This window comes from Rana temporaria, chromosome 8 (genome assembly GCF_905171775.1).
Source record: "Rana temporaria chromosome 8, aRanTem1.1, whole genome shotgun sequence".
In the NCBI taxonomy this organism is placed as follows: Eukaryota; Metazoa; Chordata; class Amphibia; order Anura; family Ranidae; genus Rana; species Rana temporaria.
The window spans coordinates 128112456-128135093 of record NC_053496.1 but is presented as its reverse complement, the minus strand read 5'-3'; the positions used below and the strand labels follow the sequence as shown (position 1 = coordinate 128135093).

General features: G+C 41.8%; 1 protein-coding gene across 1 annotated transcript in view; it reads left to right on the top strand.

Moving 5' to 3' along the window:
- Window positions 1–990: 990 nt before the first annotated feature.
- MAT1A (methionine adenosyltransferase 1A) overlaps window positions 991–22638 on the top strand; it is a 73607-nt gene continuing 51959 nt past the window's right edge. The window contains exon 1 of the mRNA XM_040320711.1: window positions 991–1289. Coding sequence (XP_040176645.1) covers window positions 1196–1289 — 94 coding nt within the window. The 5' untranslated portion in view covers window positions 991–1195. The remainder of the gene's footprint in view (window positions 1290–22638) is intronic.

Sequence of the window (22638 nt, the reverse complement as noted above, 5' to 3'; positions counted from 1 at the left end):
TGAGCAGAAAGAAAGAGGAGGCGTTTAAAGAGGCAGCCCCTTATATACTATCTGATCTGCGGCGTGATTGGCAGGCAGACCCAGAGGGCTGCTGGGACTTGTAGTTTGTTCTAAAAAGTTATTTTATTATTGAAATTCACTGAAAGTTGTATTTCTGCTGTGGGCATTATTAAAGGAAGATAATGCATAAGATATGAGCCTCCTGTCTGATATATAATTTTCAAATATACAGTAAATACCATGGTTTGCAGACCCTATAACTTTCATACAGACTAAAAAATATACACCAACGAAATGTAGAAGAATACTTTTTGGCCCAAACTTATGAAGAAATGTGATTTATTTGCAAAGTTTTATAACAGAAACTGTGATTTTCTTTTCAAAATTTCCATCTGGTTGAAAGGAAAGTCAATTCAGTTCAACTCATGGTCTTTCTTTATATATATATATATATATATATATATATATATATATATATATATATATATATATATATATATATATTGTATAAACCCAGTGGTGATTAAATATTACCAAAAGAAAGCTTTGTCTGTCCCAAAAAAATGTAATTGTCATTCAGAGTGTGACAGAGCTGAAATATTAAATATGACCTGGTCAGGAATGGGATGAAATATGTGGACTACCAATTCTGACTTCCCTTTGAAAAAAAGTCAGAGCTCATGATCTGCATACTTGTTAGAGGTCACCGCATCAAAAAGTATTGAAGCCATCGGGCAAGTTTGACAGCCAGTCAGTGATTTCTCAGGTACAAAAGCAAAAGCAGCATTCATATATCTGAAGTACAGGCTTCTATTGAATTGGAATGCTAGAATATTACTGTGATCTTTGCTACGCATTTTGTTGTGTGGAAATGCAAACATGCAAAAACACACTGTGATTGCCTGCCGAGCAAATGTTTATTCTATTCTTCCCACATGGTCAATGAAAAACTTTCACTTCCCATATATAGGAGAGCTTGTCTGACTGACAGCTCAGGGTCAGCTGTGACACACACAGAGGCGTGTACAATCTTAAATACACACAGTCAACTAAGTGAGCCTCCGGCAGCAACAAGGTCTTGCAGACTTGCTGGGTAAAAAAAAAAAAAGACAGCTCTTAGCATTCAGCTCTGCACATTACACAAAGGAACAGATTTCCCATTCCAGCTTTAAACTGTTTTATTTAACACTACAACATGAATGGACCAGCAGATGGTTGCAATGACCACTCAGTGGAAGATGTTGGAGTTTTCATGTTCACGTCAGAATCTGTGGGCGAAGGACATCCTGGTAAGTTGATGGTTTTCAAAGAGTTAATAGATAAGAATACAAGACAAGACGCATACAATAATCAAATGACTAGTTGCAAAATATTATGCACTGAAATTAAGTTCTAAATTAAAATAATACGTTTACTTTTAAGATGAGAAAAGCAAAAGAAACATTAAATGTAAAATAAATCAGAAAATCAATCATTTTTTATATCTAACCACATATCAAAAGCATATTATTTTATTAGATTTAACACAATGTGGTACCATGATCACTGAACAAATTCACCTTAGTGTAATAATGTCACATCTACTGCTTCACTGATGTAGCATTGAGCTGATTGGCATATGTATTACAATACATTTAATTTGTATTTAAGAGAGGGGTACAGATGAAGCACATGTGTGTACATCTGTTGTATCCATAACCTATGCAGTTTTGGAGCTGTAATTAACTATGACACTTCAACCCTGGGCTGGCTGCCCAATAATGTCTTCTTCAAACTACTGTGAATGGCATGTGGAATTCCTAGGAGTAATTCATCCATGTCACCAGTGTATTCTAATGCCACAAAGACATGGCACTATTAAAGGTTCAGTTATCCAGATGTATGACAATAAATGTTTGGTTACATATTAATGGAGATTTACTAAAGAATAGTTCTTCTAAATCATCACAAACATAGAAAATGACATATTTGACCTTACCTATGTGTGACCTGTTTGGCGGTACACACAACTGGGTTTGTCTCTGTTAAACATTTTAAATAAAACAATAAAATTGATTTCAGCATTTCCAATATGCCCACAGCTATCCTCCAATTTTCAGCATAGGTATCTGTACACACCCACTCCATTTCCTAAACCTTAAAACTTTCAAATGGCCACCACACCACTCTGAGACTACTTGATTGAGGGAGAGCACCACCAGCTAATTGACAACTGAGCTGACAGTGGCAAATTAAAAGCTACCAACGTGCTGTGTGTTATACAAGTACTGTTGTTCATAAGGAAGCAAATAGGCTACCGCCACTTACAGAAAAAGAATAGTCGACTAAAAAAATACAATTTGTAAAGACATTTAGGGCATTTATATTAGGTATTAGATATTTAATATTATGTAGTCTTTTATCCAATCAGTAGGTGGAGCTCTAGTCTGCATTGGTAGCGTTGTATCATTCATGGCTGTGCTGAATCATACAACTTTACAGAACTCAGTAGGGAACATTTATTAAAGCAGTTACAAAATGTATCAATTAATGTGCAATTTGCATGAAAAAAATTAAAGTAATTTTTGGATCCATTATGGGATCAATGCAATACATTTAGTTCTGTGTAAATGTGCAGACAAACAGCAATTGTCTTTGTTATCTCTTCTGCCACAACTGCAAACACCTCATTTTGTGAGTTAATTTACCCCCACATTTGTTGCAGGACTACGAAAAGCTAAAGAACATATTTTAAACAATTGCAGATAATTTGATAAATTATTTAATGTGTGTAGTAGCAAGCTACTGTTGACTTTTTAGGTAACCCATAGGGCTCTGGGAATGCTTTGTCATGTATTACAGTATGTACCATGTATCTATTTGTGAAACCAATATTGTACAATATGTATATGTAGTTTAAAACATACAGTATGGAACAGTCGTACCTTTGTTAAAACTACCTAAATTGACACTCCCACCCTTGTAAATTACACCGTGTCAACCCCTTCACAACCTTTTACTCACTTTCTTTTGGTTCCATGGTCATCTCTGGTTTTTGTATTACTTCACTTTCATACATTTTCAATTTAATATTTGTTAATAGTTACCTTTCAATTTAAATCTGCAGCTCTATACTATATGTAGGACTGTTTTACAGTTGAAAAATTCACAATTTTGTTACACAATAATTTATTATATAATTTGTGTTTAGTGGAGTTCATCTTTAAATGGCTTTGACCATTCAAAAATAAAAACATTAGAAGTGTTTTAACAAGGGATGATGTTTGCCTGTCCAAATCTATGGCTGATGTTTGTACTCAAATATCAACCCAAAGTCTCTCATTATGTGGTGGTTAGCGCTGGCACTGCAAAATGAGAGACCCCTGGCCTGTTGGAGTTTAACAGATCAGCCAGGGATTTTGGGTGATGTAATTGCCCAAATATGTTGGATGTAAATCCAACTTCAATCATGTTGTGTAGCAATGTACATTCTTGTCAATGATGATCCGCCTTCTGATGATATTTTAAGTGCTGTTTGTAGACAACACAACCAGAGATTCTAAGTGACGTTACTGACCAAATATGGTCATGACAATATTTGGTCGTAGATGTCATCCATGAACCCCATCTGGTTTGTACAAACAGCGGGGGATCTGTAATTTTTTTTATTATAGAGCTGACAGATCCCTGGCCAGTCAGGGATCTGTCATTTAGTGGCGACAGCACTACTTCCATGCTAGCACTAGCCTCTGTCTTTTCCCTAGGTGAATTAATATGGGGTACATAGTATCCCTGGGTGATGACCGTTTGCTTGCAAATTGAAGCTAGCTGAAATCTGTCATTTAGTGGCGGGTAAGGCCCTATAGAAAAATGTTGATGGGGTCCTGGCTAGCTTTCTCTGTAGTACTTGGAAGTGTCAGTTGTAATGTTTTTTTTCATTAATATTAACAAAAATATGCCTAACTCAAGAACAGGCAGCAGGAGAGGTGGCAGGACAGTGGGTGGGTGGATGGGCTTACATCACACACAGCTGGGAAGTAACTCCCCCTATCTATGTGTGCTGTGTTCCACGACCAACTGCAGTTTTAACAGTGAGGAGCCAGCTAGCAGTTGCTGTAAAAACCAAATTGTTATTTAAAGGATTTGTGTATTTTTAATGTTGCCTTTTAAGTTGCATTGAAAGACTCTCTCACCGCTAAATGGTATTTGTATACATTTTATTTATGCATTAGTACTTATCATCTATGGCAGTGTGCAGCTACCTATGCCTTTTTGTACCAAAAGTTGGCAAAAAATCCATAAAGAAAAAAATAACAAGAATTTTATGGACTTGGGGTTCAGTACTAGGTTTTGTGTTTGCAACCAATTGTGAATTCAAATAACCACTTGCTGCATGATCACAGTAGATTTACTGTGATTGTAAAGCCGCTTCAGGCTCAGCAACATAAATAAACATTGTCGGCTTGATTTCAGATTTGAGGAACGCATGCTGACCCAATCTGAGGTTGGACACAGTGCAATTTTGTCAGCAGGTGTCAGCCAACAATTTATGGCTGAGACCTGCTGATTAGAGTCTATACACAGAGCAGTGATCTGGCTGTTTGTTCTCCCTGCAAAGCAGAAAAATCATTGGGTTTCCCTTGCTGAGGTTTCCCACAATTTCTCTCCCAACCAGTGGTGTATTTAGGTTTCGTGCTGCCCTAGGCCTGACTAAACTTGTGCACCCCCTAATTTAAATATGAGCCACCTCTTCCTGTCAAGGCCACCCCCCTTTCTGTTTAAGACCCATCCTGAAATTCTTGACTATGGGGCAGGAAATGAAGGGAAATCTCTGCAATGGGACAGGGATGGTAAAAAATAAACTGACAGGGGCAATTTAAAGAATGTAGTGTATTTAGGTGAAATTTTTAATTACATGAATTTCTACTCTAAAGCAAGATGAAAAATAACAGATTTACCAGCAGGATTAGCAAGTAATAACACAATGTTATTGGGATAAGGACATTCATGTTAAAGGATATGTTTTCTTTTACTAGGAGCTTGCAAAGCATTGCACCCGCGGTCAGCATATCACAGGTACAATGGATGACTCCTGCAGATTGTCAGTGTAAGCTGTCTGCCCCTACCTCGTATAAGTAGACAGTTACACAATGACAGGAAGAAACAATTAACTACCCTAGAGTGCTCAACAGTGCCCTGGTAGTTCATTGAGAACCACAAGCTGACTGCTGCAAAGGCGGTCTGTGCTTGTAGTTCTACCCTCTGTGAATGAATGATGTGACCGGCCGCTCAACAGCATTTAAAAAACAAATTGTGACAGCGAGTTTGGTGAGAAGATTCCCTGCTCGCTCTTACTAGATGCAACGGGTCGGGGAGAGGCTGCCTAAAAATGAGTGGAACATGTTCCCAACGGTGAACTTATTCTTTAATGCTATTAACAGTCTGCATCAAATATGTCATTTTTGATTCTGCCCTAATAGGTAGCATGCAATGCAAAAATCCAGTAAGGAAGGCTAGCAGACTATTAGCATGCATTACCACTCGCCAACCAGCAGTAGAAATTTTACTGCTGTCGGGAGTCACTGTTACTCTCGAACAACATAATGGTACATTGTCCCATTCAAGCACCTCACGCATGCCCCCTGGGCTAGGCAGGGCTGTGATCTGCAACCAATGCTGGACAGCGTAGATCATAGTACCACTGGGCCACTGTGATTTGCCCAGATACCAAGTGATCGCTGTAAACCAATCACAGCAATCACATGCCACCTTGTAAACAACAGTCATGAATGAAATCCATTCATGATATTAATGTTTACTACTATGTGTGATCTGTGATTAGTCACAGGAATCACATGGTACCCTGTATCATGTACCTGCTGTGGCCATTCACAGCATCACAATAGTAAACAATGGGTCATAATTGAAAGCCATTAATGACAGTTCAAACATTTGCTGTTACAGTGATCATAACTGTAGCAAACAATCAGTGTAAAAAAAAAAAAAAAAAAATCTGATCACTTCCCCAGAATAGTACACAGTGTTACTTTTGGCAACAAATTTCAATTCAGTTTTAGTCTAATGCCGCGTACACACGACCGTTATTCACGTCATGCAAAAAAACAATGTTTTTTTTTCGATGTGATTTGTCATGATTGCTCGCAAGCCTGCCTTGCATACACACGTTCGTGAAAAAAAATGCTCGAGCAAAGCGCAGTGACGTACAACACGTACAACAACGTGTAAGACGGCACTTTGGGCTGCTTTTGCTAATTTCCCCGTTTCATAACTTGCTTCTGAGCATGTAGGTTTTTCCCCTTTGTTAAAGCGTACACACGACCGTTTTTCACAACGTGAAAAACTACGAGAAAAAATAGAGCAGGTTCTAAAAATTCAATTTTTCTCGTCATGAAAAACGGTCATGTGTACGCAGCATTAGTCTTTTGACTATAATGCCATTTTAGTTTTAGTCCCAATTTAGTCCTCTGCAATCGTTTTAGTTTTAGTTGTATTTAGTCAACTAAAATCTAATGAGTTTAGTTAAATTGTATTGCATAATTTAAATTTTGCAAAAAACTATTTAATATTACTGTGCAGCTGATTATAACCTAAGGCCCCATACACACGGGAGGATTTATCCGCGGATACGGTCCAGCGGACCGTTTCCGCAGATAAATCCTCTCGGGGATTTCGGCGGATTTCTATGCGATGGAGTGTACTCACCATCGCATTGAAATCCGCGCCGAAATCCTCTGGCGATTATGACGCGGCGACGGGCGCGACGCTGTCATATAAGGAATTCCACGCATGCGTTGAATCATTGCGACGCATGCGGGGGATCCCTTCGGACGGATGGATTCGGTGAGTCTGTACAGACCAGCGGATCCATCCGTTGGGATGGACTTCAGCAGATGGATATGTTGTGCATGTCAGCAAATATCCATCTGCTGGAAATCCATCCCAGGGGAGATTTATCCGCGGAAAAAGATCCGCTGGCGTGTACACACCATAGGATCTATCCGCTGAAACCCATTTGCTGGGATTTATCTGCGGATGGATTCTATGGTGTGTATGGGGCCTAAGTGAAAAAAAAAAACTGCTTGCAGTATCACAACAGAACCAACTGTACAAAGACATACATAAGGAAAATTGCAGTGATAAATAAATGAAGTTCAAAGTAAATCATTAAAAAAATTGTCCATATAGTGCTTGAACACTAAAGTGCATAGTGACAGATGAAAACAAATAAAATAAAAAAGTTAATTGAAGAAATATCCCAAAAAATGTGATTGTTCAGATGAATATCCACCTAGATCTCTAGACTCCACATTATAGGATTTGCAAAATACAGAGACACCACGTCTACGGGCCTTCTTTTATCTAGATAGCAGCTCACCTCCTCATAGAAGGTTAATAGATTGGTTTGGCAAGAACGATTCTTCATGAATCCATGCTGATTACTGCTAATGATACTATTTTCATTACCAAAATCTTGTATATAGTCCCTTATCATCCCCTCCAAGAGCTTGTATACTATTGATGTCAGGCTAACTGGTCTGTAATTCACAGGGCTGTATTTTGGGCCCTTTTTAAATATTGGTGCTACATTGGCTTTTCTCCAATCAGCTGGTACCATTCCAGTTAGTAGACTGTCAGTAAAAAATATGAACAATGGCCTGACAATTGCTGAGTTCCTCAAGTACCCTCGGGTGCAAGCCATTTGGTCTATTTCTAATTCTGTCCTCTGTTAGCCATGAGGGTTCTTCCTGTGATGTGTCATGAGGACAAACACTGCAGTTTTGGTTACTGAAGCCCCCCGATTCCCTTGTGAAGAATGAGGAGAAGAATAAATTCAATACCTTTGCCATCTCCCCATCCTTTGTACCCAGATGTCCTTCCTCATTCTTTCAATTTCTTGGGATTCTTTTTTTTGCTCTCCTTCGCTATGTGTCTTTCGTGTTCTATCTTAGCTGCAGTAATTGCACCCTGACATATCCTGTTGCATTCTTTGTAAAGTCTGAATGCTGATAATGATCCCTTAGCCTTGTATTTTTTGAAGGCATTCTCCTTTGCTTTTATATGCATTTTTACCTGTCACCTACACCTGGTACCATGCTTATGCCTGGCTGCAATATACCTTGCAGTAGTTACTGGTTACCCATAGCAACTGCACTCCTCCTCCTGCTTGTCTTTCCAAGTAGATCTTTTGTAGTGGCTTTGCTTCATACCCCACATGTACTTTACTGACCCTGTTCTTTCATATGCCAGAGACCATCATGCACCCCTTTAAATGACTTTAAACCAGGCTCAATACAGTTAATACAACGTTACTGAAGAGTCCAACAAGTACATTCCAGTGCATCACAACTCTATCTAACTGAAATTTTCTGCCCAGAAGTACCTTAACCAGGTGCTAGTCCATTACTGGCATTTTCCAAAGCTTGTTAGGTCTCTGGTCCTCTGGGGTCTTCCAACTGACCACTGGGCGCAGCATTCCCTTTTAGTGTCCCATATTGGTTACGGCATAATGCGGAAGCTGGCACCAAAACCTGGCCTTCCCCCCTATTTATGTATCTCATCAGGTGGAAGGCCGGCCCAAGTCAGGCCTTTCCTCAGCCTGGGCAGCATACTACCTATCTATTACAAATACTGTAGGCAACCTGCCTATACACACAGACCCACTAAATAAATGTAGAAAAAAAAATAAAATAAAGCCTAAACCACTTCCAGTGAAATTGGTAATTTTGTGGAGAATCAATTTTGCTAGAATCATTCCTAAATACTGCTAGCAATAAATGATACAAATACATTTTTAAAAATGCTAAGTCCCTTGTCTCTGAGCAGACCAGGGGTCTAACTAGGCTTTGGTTTACATGATACCACTCACATGGTAAACTGAATACAGTATACTGTATGTTACTTCTATGTGCCTGTCTCACTTTGCATCAATATTCTTTTACCTTTGTGAACTCTTCTGCCTAGTATAGTGTGTGCTTCAGCAGTTTAATGTGCTACTAGTGTGAAGAATGTACATTACTGAACACAAAGGTCTTGGGAGTACGTGACTTATCAAAGAAAGTAAACAATCCTGATTTTAAATCAAAAAGCAAACAAAATGTAGAAGTCCACCTTTGAAGTGAAGGCCACACTAAAATATACATAAATAAGCAGTTTTTCCTGCCCCATAGAAACAAATATCTAACATGAGTACTTTGTAAATGTATTCTTAAAACAAAGATATACTTAATTGTTGGTAGATACATATCTTTATTATTTTATTCTTTGGAAAAAAACAGTAATCTAAAACAACTTTTAAAAAAAGGGGGTTTTACCCCCTTCCTGACCAGACCATTTTGTGTGATACAACACTGCAGTACTTTAACCAACAATTGCGTGGTCGTGCAACACACTACCTATATAAAATTGTTATCCTTTTTTCCCCCCAAAAATAGAGATTTCTTTTGGTGGTATTTGATCACCTCTGTGGTTTTTATTTTTTGCGCTATAAACCAAAAAAGACCAACAATTTTGAAATAAAATATTTAAATATATTTATTACTTTCTGATATAAAACATACCCAATAAAAAAAAAAAAAATGTCTTCATCAATTTAGGCCAATATGTATTCTGTTACATATTTTTGGTAATAAAAATCCCAATAGGCGTATATTGATTGGTTTGTGCAAAAATTATAGCATCTACAAACTGTGGGATTTTTTTATTTTTTACTGGTAATGGCAGCGATCAGCGACTTATAGCGGGACTATGATATTGTGGCAGACAAATTGGACACCTAACTGACAGAAACACAGGATCAATACCTTCCCTTCTGACAGAACGGTACTCTGCCTTGTTTACATAGGCAGATTGTCGTTTTACCTATATTCTGTGTAATAGGCGGGTGCGACTCGCGACTTGATGTCTGCCGGGTCACCGGCGGCATGCGCACACCCCAGGCCTGGACATGTACTAGGTATGTGATCTGGCACAGAGCGGCCACCCTGTCACAGTAAATATATGGTGGGTGGTCCGCAAGTGGTTAAAGAACAATTCCAAACTAATGAAACAGCAGGATACTGTTTAACATGTATTTAAATCTGGCCATAGATGGATGTATGGATTCCCCCATCCACACAAGCAAGGTGCCTCTGTGCTATTGTATTTTGACAGCATGGACTAATCTACTGTCAGAAGCCACTGATCAGTGCATGTGCTGATAGAATGAGAAAATTCCAACATTCCTGATTGGGAGATGCCAATCAATAATTCGATCGACTTCCCTTTGAGTTTAAACAGACATAGATGAATCAAAATGTAGCCAGTCCTTATTGAACTGGCCAATTTCTGACCCATCTATGGCCAGTGTTTGCATATACTAAAAAAAGTAGGTCTAAAAAAAAATACTGTATATACTCGAGTATAAGCCAAGTTTTTCAGCACATTTTTTTGTGCTGAAAGTGCCCCCCTCGGCTTATACTCAAGTTACCTTTTTGTGCCTGTTCTCCTGGACTTTGGGGACCCGTTACCGGCCGGCCGTAGGTCCCCTGGCACACATGTAGCCCCACTCTTCCTCTACAAGTGTGCAAAGTATGTTGTCTGGGGGACCTACGGCCCGGGGAGCACCGATTTTTCAAAGCCGGGCATCCCTTCCTTAGACTCCCATGTTAAATGGTAATTCCTTGGTGACTTTGGGGACCCGGTACTAGCCAGAACTTGTCACACATGTACCCCCATTTCTCCTCTACAAGTGTGCAAAGTTTGTTGTCTGGGGGACCTACGGCTGGGGAGCATCGATTTTTCAAAGCCGGGCACCCCTTCCATAGACTCCCATGTTAAATGTCAGTCTAGTCATGGACACAGTGAGGCATGGGCATAGTGAGGCATGGGCACAGTGAGGCATGGACACAGTGGGGCATGCACATGGACACAGTGAGGCAAAGTGAGGCACAGTGAGGCATGCAGATGGACACCCTAGGCTTATACTCGAGTCAATAAGTTTTCCCATTTTTTTATGGTAAAATTAGGTGCCTCGGCTTATACTCGAGTATATATATGGTATACATAACTGCTCACCAGTCTTTTGATGTGGCAGCTGCAATTGTTTCCTTTTGTCAGACTTTTTTAAGCATCTTTAATTTGGTAATCTTGCCTCACTGATACTCACTGATGTATCTATGTAGAAGTGGCATTGTCACTCTAGGACAAAAAGTATGTTAGAACTAAAAAACATAAGTGTCCTGTAATCTATAGGGGTATCCTGTGCAGGGCCAATAATGCTTAGAGATGATTGCAGAATGCACAGGATACGGGAAATAGAACAGCTCCAGTTTTCTGGTATAATCAACTGGTATGTAGGCAGGTGCCTACAAGAGGGTTAATGTGTTTTTCCTTCTGTGGTCCTGATCTCCTGCCTATGCTTGTGCCCTCATGATAATTAAGTCAGTCAGGTGCAAACTACTACAATTTCTTAATGTTGCACCGTGTCCTTAGGTTGACCAGTGAGTTGGAGGGTAGGAAGGGTTAACATTTTCCTGACATTTTTTGTAAGGTTACCAACCCCCTACAGGTCAAACCATTTAAAAAGGGCTCACTGAAAAGCCCTAGGGAGCTCCTAGAAATGTTGCCAACATGTAGACTGCTACTCTGTTAGAGAGATCACCTCCTTGGTGAAGGGGGAGCACAGTCTGGGTTCCCAATGGGGTCTGGAGCCCAAAGTCCCTTTCGGTGAATTAGTTGTATATATTATTCTGGGGCTTGTGTTGCCGCTTGTGGATTTATTACCTAAATGGACTCTTGCATTAAAAAGGATTGCTCTTGTGGACTTTGTGGGGCCCTTAGAGAACGGAGGGGAAGGGATGTATGGAAAATGTCTTTTGAGAGCTGTTGCTGTTTTCTGATGAAGCGGGGTTACCCGTGAAACACGTAGGCCTCATTTATGATAAACTTCCAGGATCTACACACTCTGGACCAAAGAAACAGTAATGAACTGTAATTTGCAACTAACCGTGTTTAATCCACTGTTTTAAATAATTCCATCTATGGATGGTGAATAAAATGTTTTCTATGCTTTTTAAATACATTTTTTTGTGAAATGTATTTATTTCTTCATACTCCATTTAGGCACATTTAAAGTCCCACCCCATATCCTATCATTTATATTTTCACGTCTTTTGAGAGCTGTTGCTGTTTTCTGCAAACTACCTCAGTAAAGAGAGCCGGTCCCAATCACCTGACATGCATTAGTGTGAACCCAGCCTAAAGGTATCTTTGCTTGAGTAACTTGTAGAGAGAGGGTTGGGGATACAGAATACCAAAATGTAGGAAGAAATTTGTTTTGGCGCAAAAAATAAAAAACCCAGTGGTGATAAAAAAGAAAGCTCTATTTGTGTGAAAACATGATATAAATGTATTTTGGGAACAGTGTTGCATGACCGCACAATTGTCAGTTAAAGTAACGAAATGGCAGAAAGCAAATAATGGCCTGGTCATGAAGAGGGTAAATCTTCCGGAGGTCGAGTAGTTAAAGTGGTTGTAAAGGCAGAAAGTTTTTTATCTTAAAGCGGTTGTAAACCCGCATCAACAAATTTTTATTTTTTTCTCCTGCAAGGCAAAAGTCATAATGAGCTAATATGCACCGCATATTAGCTCATTATGAAATACTTACTTCGGAACGAGGTGTGTAGAACTTACCTGGTCCACGCCGAGCGAGATATCATCTTGACTCGGCGTGTCTTCCGGGTATCTCCGCTCCAGCGCTGTGATTGGCTGGAGCGGCGATGACGTCACTCCCGCGCATGCGCGCGGGAGATTTAAATTCAGCAAGGTCCGGCGGCTGCTGGTCCTTTTGCCGTAGATCCCCCCTGCGCAGCTGCAATCAGCGGCACATTGCGAGGGGAATATCTCCTAAACCGTGCAGGTTTAGGAGATATTCTCCTTACCTACAGGTAAGCCTTGTTATAGGCTTACCTGTAGGTAAAAGTAAAAAAAGTGGGTTTACAACCACTTTAATGCATTCTATGCATTAGGATAAAAAGCCTTCTGTGTGCAGCAGCCCTTTCCCGAGGTCCCTCTAGATCCAGTAGTGTTGCAGAAGTGTCTCGGCTGCCCGGGGACTCCCATCCTCATTGACTGAGACAGCAGCATGGCGCTATTGGCTCCTGCTGCTGTCAAACAAAGTCAGTCAACCAATGAGGAGAGAAAGGGGGCGGGGCCACGGCTCCGTGTCTGAATGGATACATGGAGCTGTGGCTCAGCTTGGGTGCCCCCATAGCAAGCTGCTTGCTGCGGGGGCATTTGACAGGAGGGAGGGGTCAGGAGCGCCCAGAAAGGGACCCAGAGAAGAGTAGGATCTGGGCTGCTCTGTGCAAAACCACATAACATGTTTGTTATCTTTAATGAATAAAAAAAACAAGACTTTACAATCACTTTAAGTAATTTTATAGCCAAAATGCAGATTTTTATATGTGTGAAAAAAAAAAAGAAAAAAAAATGCTGCAGTGTTGAAGTGGTAAACACGTTTCGGAATACATTTAAAATGCCCTGACACATCAACTTTAGCAAAGTAAAAAATATATAATTCAGCGAGCTAAAGAATGGAAAAAATTAACCGTTTTACTTAGGTGATGTTTAGATCAATATTCCCTATTTACATTTTAAACAAACCTAACTCATAACTAAATCTTAAATCTCCCCATCTGGAGATATTTCTCCATTCCTGACTCAGCTAAGGCCTCGTACACACGATTGGAATTTCCAATGGGAAAAGTCAGAAGAACCTTTTCCATCGGAAATTCTGACCGTGTGTATGCCCCATCGGAGAAATTCCATCAGAAATTCCAATGAATTACATCGGAGATTACATAGAGAACACGTTCTCTTTTCCTCTGATGGAATTCCGTTGGAATTCCAATGTGAGTTTGATGTGTTACCTGCAATCTTGTAGATTTCCATATACAGAGAATGCAGTACAGCAAGTGACTGAGGGTTTTGGCTGAATGAGTTCAACCTATCGCATCTATGCAGAAAATGAGCTACAGTAAGATCTTCCAACTATGGCCCGGAAGAGATATGAAGACCCTGAAGCATGCTATTCAGAACTAAAAAATAAATAATATAAAGAGTTGGTGAAATGTTGTGTATTACAGCTTACCATTTGGGTTGCCATCTTTTCTTCAAGTCAAACCCGAACCCGAGTGGCGCACAGAATTTTTATTTTTTTATTTAAGCTATACAGTACATATATTTTGCAATTATATAGCATTTCTAATCAAATAAAGTTAAGCACAAGAGAGTTACATCAGTGTCCACAGAGTTCCCCTTTTACATCAGAGTTCCTTTACACTGTAAAGTGAGGGAGACTCTGGGGAATCTAACAGGGATGCTCTGGGAACCCTGATCTAAGAGGGAACACTGAGAATTCTGATGTACGGAGAGGACGCTAATGTAAGAGGGTACACTGTGGCCTCTGGTGTAAAAGGGAACTCTCAAGGGGTGCTCTGAGAACCCTAATTTACTTTAGTGTACTCACTCAGTAGCAGGAGAGAGAAGGGGGGGGGGCTTCAGTCATAAACAGGGACGGATAGAGAGCTCACTCACCCCTTGGCAGTCAGCACCTCTAATCCATATGTAGTTGAGGCTGCTAGACTTCAAATTTCCAGTCCCCACTTTCCTTTTCTGAGGCACGGCACCAGGGATTGGAGTATGGGCAGACACAGAGGAGTAGAGGTGGGAAGAAGAGGAGCAGATCAAGCCCTCTCCCCTCTCCTGTCTGTGTGGGGGAGGGGAAATGACATGTGCTGGCTTTGGGCAGTGTGAAAGAGAGTATAACAGACACTCTCCGCGTACACAACTGCAGCCAACAACTCTGCTGGGAAGCCATAGCCTGGTCTGAATAACGTGTCTGGGTTTCAGGCGGTCTGAAACCCGGACGCATGATTCCAAACGCAAACTGTCCGAGTGAATCCTGGAAAGGTGGCAACTCTACTTACCATTAATATATTTTGACCGGTCACATACTATCCTCTTGGGTGTGCCGAGATTGCAACTTGGACTTGCTACTTTACTTACCTTGGGTTTATATGCTTTGGTTACCCTACCACTAATGCCCCTTATACCACCCTCTGAAATATGTTCCACGCTGACTATCTCTATCTCTGGACCAGTGGCGGCTGGTGCTCAAAATTTTTGGGGGGGGCGCAAACGGAAAAAAAAAATTGCAGCCTCACTGTGCCCATCACATGCAGCCACTGTGCCATGCCACCAAATGCAGCCACTGTGCCATCAATTGTCACCACTGTGCCATGCAACACAGCAACTGTGCCATCAATTGTCACCACTGTGCCATGCCATCAAATGCAGTCACTGTGCCATCAATTGTCACCTCTGTGCCATGCCATCAAATGCAGTCACTGTGCTATCAATTGTCACCACTGTGCCATGCAACACAGCAACTGTGCCATCAATTGTCACCTCTGTGCCATGCCATCAAATGCAGTCACTGTGCTATCAATTGTCACAACTGTGCCATGCAACACAGCAACTGTGCCATCAATTGTCACCACTGTGCCTTGCCATCAAATGCAATCACTGTGCCATCAATTGTCACTATTGTGCCATGCAACACAGCAACTGTGCCATCAATTGTCAGCACTGTGCCATGCCATCAAATGCAGCCACTGTACCATCAATTGTCACCACTGTGCCATGCCATCAAACACAGCAACTGTGCCATCAATTGTCACCACTGTGCCATAAAACACAGCAACTGTGCCATCAATTGTCACCACTGTGCCATGCCATCAAACACAGCTACTGTGCCATCAAACACAGCTACTGTGCCATCAATTGTCACCACTGTGCCATGCCATCAAACGCAGTCACTGTGCCATGCCATCAAACGCAGCCACTGTTCCATCAATTGTCACCACTGTGCCATGCCATCAAACGCAGCCACTGTGCCCCTCAATTGTTGCCACTGTGCCAATTGTCACCACTGTGCCCTTTAATTGTCACCACTGTGCCCCATGATGCCACTGTGCCCATTGTCACCACCGTGCCCCATTATGCCACTGTTGCCCCATGATGCCACTGTGCCCATTGTCACCACTGTGCCCCATGATGCCACTGTGCCAATTGTCACCTCTGTGCCCTTTGTCACCACTGTGCCCCATGATGCGTTTTTTTTTGTGTGACTGCGGGAGGGGGGGCGGCGCCCATGCGTCCCTATGGATGGGCCGCCACTGCTCTGGACCCTCCCCCCCCATCATCTAGTTTAAAAACCCCTCTAACTTTTGGCAGATTTTGTTTAGCTTTGATGTGAAAGATCAGCAACATTTTCAGATTACTATCTTAGTGCAAGGGCCTAACCAACAATATATCTGTAGACGAAAAGCCTAACTCCCTCTAAAAAAATAGAAATAAATCATATTTTATAGAAATGTGATGTGCCTTAAGTTTAGTAGAAGTTGAAAAGAGAGGTTACTGCGTTAGTATGTAGTGACCACCGTATGTAAGGCAGAGGTTGACCGTGGAGGCTTTGTAAAAAGAGATGGGTTTATAAATAGAGCAGGTTCTCCATCACTTTCACAGAAACTTTCCATGCAATAAAAGCTGGCAATAGTTCATGGAGATCTAGGGAAAAAAGTCACCTGAGTCCACTTTCTCTTGATAAATCATTCATGCTATCGTGAGATTATGGCATCTGTGTTTACAAGTAAGAAAACACACAATTAAGTCACTCTTCTAAAAAAGATAACATTAAGCATAAAATATTTTAACTTTTCTCTGAGTGCATTCCAAATGAGACAACCAAGTATCGAAGGGTCAAACAGATTCATATGAATCAGAGCTAATGGTGAATTGGCCACTTTGCTTGAGGTGGAAACTGGAGAGTGATACACAATGCAGTGATCTGCTCCTTTTTTCGATGTCCTATATGCATTTACCTATATATATTGTCAGTTCTTGCATTCTCTGATTTACAAAACTTATTTTCTGAGGTAAAGTGAATAGACAGCCCCCCCCCCCCCCCAAATATATAAACACCTCAGCATATAGTTGAAGGCTACTATTTGATGTGGGGATAGAAAAGGGTGGATGAAAAAAAGAGACTGCTAGTACACAGCTAAAAAAATCATTAAGCTGTGTTCGGTTTAAAAATTGACATATTAATCAAAATTAACCCAAAAAATAAATAAATAACACATTGGAATTTAGTACTAGTAGGTCCAATGTTTTGATTAATTTAATCAGATTGTGGCCTGCTTGATTCAGTGTTCTTCCTAGAGGCAGGGCCGTTTGAAGGAATTTGCTGGCCCCAAGCAAAATGGGGGCCCCCAATCACCCCCCCCCCCCGCACGCAAAGCCTACGTTAGCGCTACACTACTTTTTTACACCCATGTTCTTACTCCTCCCCTCCTCCCTAGTCCCTGTGTTTTTCTATTCTCACCTCCCCTTCTTCCCTGTAGGCTGCCGCTGTAGCGTGGCCGAGCTCCTCTTCCTCCCGTCAGTCCGGTGTTCTATCATTATGGGTATCGAGGCCCCTAACAGATAGTGCCCGGGCCGGGTACCGCGCGGTACAGGAGATTCAGTGTGCACTTCCTGTCAGTCTGGCCGGGGAACAGGAAACTGAATCTCCTGTACCATGCGCGGTACCCTGCCGGACTGACAGGACTCCAGGAGGAAAGAAAGAGGAGCTCGGCCACGCTACAGCCTGGGAAGGGGAAGTTGGGGGCCCCAGGCCAGCTCAGGGCCCCAAGCAATTGTTTGTTTTGCCTGTCCTGTAGCGACGGGCCTGCCCAGAGGTTATTGTTATTTCAAATTTCCAGATACCTTTCAGTTTTAGCAGGAAGTCAACAAACCTGAAAAATCTTATTTACATGGGCATGGGATGCCAAGTGCTACAGTAACTTCTTTATCTTATGAGGCATCTCTACAGTCTGGGATTTGTAAGGTTGATGATAAATCTCTAGATAAATTGGCTTTCAGGTTGGACAAACCACATCATATTGACAATGATGCTAAGACAACAGAGGAGGGTTCCACACCTTTCTGTCACAACTATTGATAATACAGATTTAGCCTTCTGTGATCCATTATAGGTCTATCCATCTAAGTTGACTGCCACCAGTGGTTGTTTTTACATTTTCTTTAAGCGACCCTGTAGTTATATGGAAACATCCAAACAAAAGTTATACACCTTCCTGGCGTCCTTTTTTCCCCACAAATAGAGCTTTCTTTTGGTGGTGTTTGATCACCTCTGAGGTTTTTCTTTTTTGCGCTATAAACAAAAGTAGAGCGACAATTTTGAATTTTTTTTATATTTTTTACTTTTTGCTATAATAAATATCCCCCAAAAATATATAAAAAAACGTTTTTTTTTCCCCCTCAGTTTAGACTGATACGTATTCTTCTACATTTTTTACGTAAAAAAAAAATCGCAATAAGCGTTTATTGATTGGTTTGCGCAAAAGTTATAGCGTCTACAAAATAGGGGATAGTTTTTTGGCATTTTTATAAAAAAAAAATTCTACTAGTAATGGTGGCGATCAGCGATTTTTATCGGTACTGCGACCTTATGGCGGACACTTCGGACACTTTTGACACATTTTTGGGACCATTGGCATTTTTATAGCAATCAGTGCTATATAAATGCTTTGGTTACTGTAAAAATGTCACTGGCAGGGAAGGGGTTAACACTAGGGGGTGAGGAAGGGGTTAATTATGTTCCCTAGGTGTGTTATAATTGAAAGGGGGATAGGACTGACTAGGGTCAATGACAGAACGCTGTTCATACATTGTATGAACAGATGAACAGTCATTTCTCCCCCTGACAGGACCGGGAGCTGTGTGTTTACACGCACAGCCCCCGGTTCACGCTCTGTAATGAGCGATTGCAGGTGCCTGGCGGTGATCCCTCCCGCCGATGGCTGAAATGCAAAACCACGTAATATTACGTGATTTTGCCCAACCAACCTGCCGCCGCGGCTGGTCGGCAAGCGGTTAATAAAGAGATGGGATAAAAGTGTCTGCATGCAGTGTCTTTGCGGAGGAACTAAATTTATTCACTCTTGAGAAGAGGAGAATAAGGGGGGATATGATCAACATGTACAAATATATAAGAGGTCCATACAGTGAACTTGGTGTTGAGTTATTCACTTTACGGTCATCACTGAGGACAAGGGGGCACTCTTTACGTCTAGAGGAAAAGAGATTTCACCTCCAAATACGGAAAGGTTTTTTCACAGTAAGAGCTGTGAAAATGTGGAACAGACTCCCTCCAGAGGTGGTTCTGGCAAGCTCAGTAGATTGCTTTAAGAAAGGTCTGGATTCTTTCCTAAATGTACAGAATATAACTGAGTACTAAGATTTGTAGGTATAGTTGATCCAGGGTAAATCCGATTGCCTCTCGGGGGATCAGGAAGGAATTTTTTCCCCTGCTGTAGCAAATTGGATCATGCTCCGCTGGGGTTTTTTGCCTTCCTCTGGATCAACTGTGGGTATGGAGTTGGGTGTATAGGATTTTACTGTGTTTTTTTATTTTGTTTTTTGTGGTTGAACTGGATGGACTTGTGTCTTTTTTCAACCTGACTAACTATGTAACTATGTAACACAGGGTGGCCTTCTGCCCACTTACAAATCCTGTTGATACCAAAGCTCAAGTGGATAGGATGTCCTAAAACAGAATCTGCAACCACTGAAGGGTGCGTGGCCGTGCACCCAGCGATGCTCACATTTTACTGTAGCTGTACCGACAATGATGAGAGTGAACCCCAACAGTCACTTAGCCAACAGGGAGCTGGAATGGTGGATCTGCTCGTTCACTCACCAGAGACTCTTCATGCCACCTATGCCATGGTGCCTGCTCACAATTCCTAGAGCAGCCGGGTTTCTGCTCTCAGCTGAAGGCCATGGTCCCAAGAGAAAGACTCCTCTCCCCGGATCAGGCTATTTATGTCCACACCCAAAATCCTTCTCTCTCTCTTAGATAAAAAAATATCTAATGTATCTAGACACTTCAAATATGTACATGCTAGTAATATGAATGTGTTTACTTTTAGTGGTCTAGAGAGGGTTAAGATATCTCAAAGGGTGGAGCCTGATATACACCACAGACTTCTCGAATGAGAGGTGTGGTGGATCTTTTTTGTGGGGACTAGAACACCTGCTGGACTCAACTCCAGGTGGGATGTGGATCTCTTTCTTAAATAAGGAAACATTTGTGAATCTTTTGGTTGGACTACACTTATATACCCCCCTCCTAAGGCTATTAACTTGACTAAAGTTATGTAGCACCCTGCTCCCAAAGATAGGGGCACTATTTTAAATTTAGGGGATATTTGGGCCAATAGTTAGGCCCAGACTTGTTGAATTATATGCAAATTTGCCTCTGTTCTGGCTGTGGTACTGCCTGGTAGTATTTTCCCTTGTTGCCTGTGGGTGGCGTTACCACTTCAGACCCATGTTGGACCGCAGGTGTACCATAGTATATTGGGTGTCCCTCCTCTGCAGTGGTACAGTGGGAGTGGTAACCCCACTGTGCATGCTGGGAGGGGATACTTAAGGGGCAGACGCCGTCTTTTGGGGTCCTTCGCCTGGTGGCCCTCCTGGCGCGAGGTGGGTGTGTGATTTTAGTCTCGGGACCACGTTGGCCTGAGGCCGTGTTCCTTTCAAGTAGGCCCAGTTATCCTGGCTGGGGCCTATGCGTTGGAGGTGATCCTGTGCTGTCTGTCCTGCGGGAAGAAGCCACTTAATGAAGGAAGCCAGGGGAGGACCTGTCCCGGAAAGGACTGAGTGGAAGGCAGGTACTTTGGGAGAGGCCTGATAATTTATTGAAGGATACACCGTAACCTACAACACCTTACAGTCTGCCGGATTGGCTTAAACGCTCTTTGGCTGTAAGGCAGGAAGTTCGGGACTTTAAATCCTGTGGCAGAGGATTCCTGAATATCCATTCTGTGTTTTCAGATGGTCTGTGGCAGAGACTGTTCTCATACTGTCCGTGCATCACTCTGGCTGCTAAGCCATGTGAGAGGGGTCTATCCGGGTGAGCAATACCCACTCAGGATTGAGTGGCGAATATTGAAACTGTGAATATCGTTGTGCATTCTGTACTGCGTACCTGAACCTTCCCCTTCTCTCTTTGCTCTCTACTTCCTTCAAAGTTTATGCAGCGAAAATAAAGACTACAGTTGAAGGTTTTACATCTTGTGTGGACATTCCAATTTCTGTAAACTTTCTTCCCTAGACAACAACAAACTTAGAGGTAACATGCAAACCCAAAATCTAAACCAGCAGCTCCTACGGGGGTATAGTGCTACAGTTATAGTGTGTGTGTTTCTACATATGCTTTGCAATACCAATCTGTATCAGTTTGTCTTTTTGTGTATACAGTTTTCTTTTTGTCAACAATGAAATTCCACATCTACACCTTTTCTTTCTAGTGACACACACCTACTCTTGATTTTAATTAATTGTGATCATTGTAATCCAGCCCATGAGTGGGTGGAGTTTCTTGTAGTATATATAGTCTATGTTGTTAGTGTGTATTTTGCTGTGAAAAAGGCCTACTCGCCGAAACATGTAAGCATTTTATCTACTCCTGTGCAAGAGATAAAGATATTTATATGGATGATAGAGTTTCTGGTTACTACTTTTGCATAGGCGTGCGCACAGGGTGTGCCAGGTGTGCCCAGGCACACCCTAATCATCCTGTGCAGAACAGATCCCCCCTACTGACCTGGCTCCCCCTTCTACCCCCCACAGCACTGCCAGCTTCCCTCCTCTCCCACCGGTTGTTGCTGTGGATGTTTTAGGATGAGTGGGGGAAGGGGCCCGTAAATATGCCATTTACTGGCCCCTTCCCTTTCTGAATTAACATCATGTGTGATCAGTAGTCTGTGTTTGAGCTTTGGGGTGCACACCCTAATGCCAAAGGCTGCGCACACCTACAGTGAGGAAAATAAGTATTTGAACACCCTGCTATTTTGCAAGTTCTCCCACTTGGAAATCATGGAGGGGTCTGAAATTGTCATCGTAGGTGCATGTCCACTGTGAGAGACATAATCAAAAAAAAAAATTCCAGAAATCACAATTTATGATTTTTTAACTATTTATTTGTATGATACAGCTGCAAATAAGTATTTGAACACCTGTCTATCAGCTAGAATTCTGACCCTCAAAGACCTGTTAGTCTGCCTTTAAAATGTCCACCTCCACTCCATTTATTATCCTAAATTAGATGCACCTGTTTGAGGTCATTAGCTGCATAAAGACACCTGTCCACCCCATACAATCAGTAAGAATCCAACTACTAACATGGCCAAGACCAAAGAGCTGTCCAAAGACACTAGAGACAAAATTGTACACCTCCACAAGGCTGGAAAGGGCTACGGGGAAATTGCCAAGCAGCTTGGTGAAAAAAGGTCCACTGTTGGAGCAATCATTAGAAAATGGAAGAAGCTAAACATGACTGTCAATCTCCCTCGGACTGGGGCTCCATGCAAAATCTCACCTCGTGGGGTCTCAATGATTCTAAGAAAGGTGAGAAATCAGCCCAGGACTACACGGGAGGAGCTGGTCAATGACCTGAAAAGAGCTGGGACCACCGTTTCCAAGGTTACTGTTGGTAATACACTAAGACGTCAAGGATTGAAATAATGC